Source organism: Plasmopara halstedii (assembly GCF_900000015.1).
Source record: "Plasmopara halstedii genome assembly, contig: Scaffold_287, whole genome shotgun sequence".
NCBI lineage: Eukaryota > Oomycota > Peronosporomycetes > Peronosporales > Peronosporaceae > Plasmopara > Plasmopara halstedii.
Genome location: NW_020187208.1, coordinates 681,471 through 684,314, shown reverse-complemented (window position 1 = coordinate 684,314; position 2,844 = coordinate 681,471). Strand labels below are relative to the sequence as shown.

The window sequence follows — 2,844 nt, the reverse complement described above, 5'->3', positions numbered from 1 at the left end:
AAACTCGGGCAAGAAATTGTCGGCGCGTTTGCGCGCACGGTTACACCGGTATTCGTTGAGTAACAGCTTGCTGTATCATAGCATCGATTCAGCGAAAATGTCACAAATTGTGGTTTCTCAAGATGAGCATTTAAAATACCGTATCCATATGTGCGGGTCACGGTAGGTCATTGCAGTCGTGAGAAGATGTACAGCTCTGTGCGTTGCCACTATTGGGGGTCCAAGCTGTACAGATGGACGAGCTCATGTGTGAGACGTGTCAGAAACCTACTTCGAATGCGGCGGCGCCGCTGACACGTTTAGCGGTAGCCTCCGGGTGTTTGCAGTCCATGAATATGAGTTTTGTCTCTGGCCTGCCGAAGAACTCGGCGGACAACACGGATGTGGTGGTCTTTACGGTGTGGTTACAGCGACGCTGTTTGTGGATCGTGTCTTTCGACAACTTGGACTCCCGGAGACAATTGTCTCTGATAGAGACCCGCGCTTCACTGAGAAGTTTTGATCTACATGCTGGGCACCAAGTTGACAATGGCAACAGCAAACTATCCGCAGACTGATGGTCAGACTGAGCGCGTGAATTGCGTTGTTAAAGACGATTTTCATAGCGTCTGCGCTGAGACACCGCAGCGCTGGAGCGCTATGATGCCACTCGTAGAGTTTTCTCTGAACAATGCAGTGCATTCATCTACCGGCTATACGCCGTTCTGCGTGAACGGGCTTGTTAAAACTTGCGTCCCGCTGAGGCCATCATGCCATGAATCAGGGCTTGGTGGGAGAGGAATAATTAAAAGGCTAGCTGATATCAGCCCCCTCATTGTGCGTAAAGAAGTCGGAGGATTCCTGTCTTACGACACGTTCGCGATGCGATAGCTGAGAGTAAAGAATACAGAAGGAATACGCAGACGGAAAAGGAAGAAGAAACGTTGAAAATTTTAAGGTCGGAGACCTGGTTTTATTTCATGCTTAATCCTTCCTACACATGCAATTCCTGCTGTCTTTAAGACGAAGCTCCGTCCACAGTTTATTGGACCTTTTAAGAACGTGGACAAGCGAAACCTAGCGTATACGCTGAACCTTCCGAGAAAGATGCGCACCCACACGGTGTATTATGCGGGCTTGCTTAAGCCATACGGAGATTCGGCGCATGCGAACGCGGAAGCGTTGGCGCCGGGGCGACGTCCAAAGACGCTCGGCCACCCAAAAGTTGAGCCTACATCTTTTTCTGAGCACGGATTGCAGCAACATCCGTTTCCAACGGCGAAGGAACCCCACCGTCACACGAAGAGACGTATTCGTCCGCTTGACGGCTAGGAGCCACTCCGACAGAGCACGATCACCTCAATGCGACGCAGTCGGTGCACAAAGTGCTCAAGCTGTCGAGGTCTCCTGCACAGCGGTAGGCGACCTCGAAGAGATGCTCGGCAGAGTGCTGATGACGACAAACTTTGTCCTCCAATGCTCGAAGAGCATAGCGAGTTACCATCCGCCGCCGACTCTTCTCGATAAGAATGGTGGTATCCACTACCACGTGTAACGCATTGTGGGTTGACATCGTCGACGGCGTTTAAACCAATATCAATGCGAATTGGCGGGGATACAAGCTCCGAGTACTCGTAGGAGGCTTAGGTGCCACTTCGGCAAGTAATACCTAATTAATATAGCCACTACTGGCAATCCTCTTCTTGTTACGGTGTAGCCAGCCACACCACTGTTTTATTGTACTAACTGCGTATTACACACCTATGTATGGTCACAATCTTGTGCGACCCGCCCGTCCGTACAAGAGCAATTGTAACCCCGTAACATGTTCTACCGGCAGAGAAATACGAAGCACCTAACTTCTTTACTTGCGATCGGCACAGGGTACGTGGCGTTCCAGTCACGCCACACCTTGGATGAGATTGCATTACAAATTCAGGTCCAAAAACTAGAAGATTGATTTGAAAGTCCTCAATATTCCCTTAAGGTCAAACGAAACTTGTAACACTTTCTCCGCTAGATGTCATTGGCCAGAGTATAAGGAACTTCTTTTGCATTAGTTTGCCGTGCGTCTACTATAACTCAACATCTTCCTTCGAAAATGCTGGCCAACTTGTTAAACAATGCCTACGAGAATTGTAGAGTTGAGAAAAATAAGGAATTTCAAGTGCGGCCGAAGAGTGCTGGAAGGGAGGGACACATTGATGAAAGGCGGCCTTTTAATAAGTGCAAGTGATGGTGAAGACATTATCTATTGAAGCGAAGACATAGTCAACATATGTCAAGTGGTGACGAACGTTGTATCTATTACTCTAGGCGTTGAGCATGTAGTTCATGAAGGTGTAGATAGCATCGAATGAATAAGTAAATTTTTGCTATCACTTCATGTTCAATCGTCACAAGCTCCCGCTGACATTTGTCATAAAATTATAGATTGCGACATCCCGGAAAGATTCGAAGATTCGTGGAAAGAAGATCTGAGATAATACCGGATCCGACCATCGTCTGAGTCGAAATCAGCTACTTACCATTTTCATCACTGCTTAATTCTATTCAGCAGTTTGAGCTCACCGAGGTAGAAGTGGTGCCGGAATCAAAAGTCGGATTCACGATCCGTTCGCAACGCTGAACTGACAAATTTGCATCTGCACACTTTGACTCATCATTGACTTCGACTCTTCGCTTAACTTTCAAAAGTGGTTCAAATTTTGCGCCAAATTGAAAGTCAGCCAAGTTATGATTATTTTTACGAAATTTGACCATGTGAACCAGCTTTATATTCTTTCGCAGGTTTTCTGCCAACGTCATTTTTCACAACCTTATGCTAAACAGATACCAGCAAAGTCGAAAAAACATTAAAGCATG

At 47.0% G+C, this 2,844-nt stretch overlaps 1 protein-coding gene across 1 annotated transcript; it reads right to left on the bottom strand.

Moving 5' to 3' along the window:
* Positions 1-2,406: 2,406 nt before the first annotated feature.
* Positions 2,407-2,787, bottom strand: PHALS_05038 (uncharacterized protein; the record flags this gene model as incomplete). The annotated part of the gene is made up of 2 exons (XM_024722771.1): positions 2,407-2,484; positions 2,551-2,787. 2 exons carry the CDS (start codon positions 2,785-2,787, stop codon positions 2,407-2,409), a joined length of 315 nt encoding a protein of 104 aa, XP_024573814.1.
* Between the last annotated feature and the right edge of the window lie 57 nt (positions 2,788-2,844).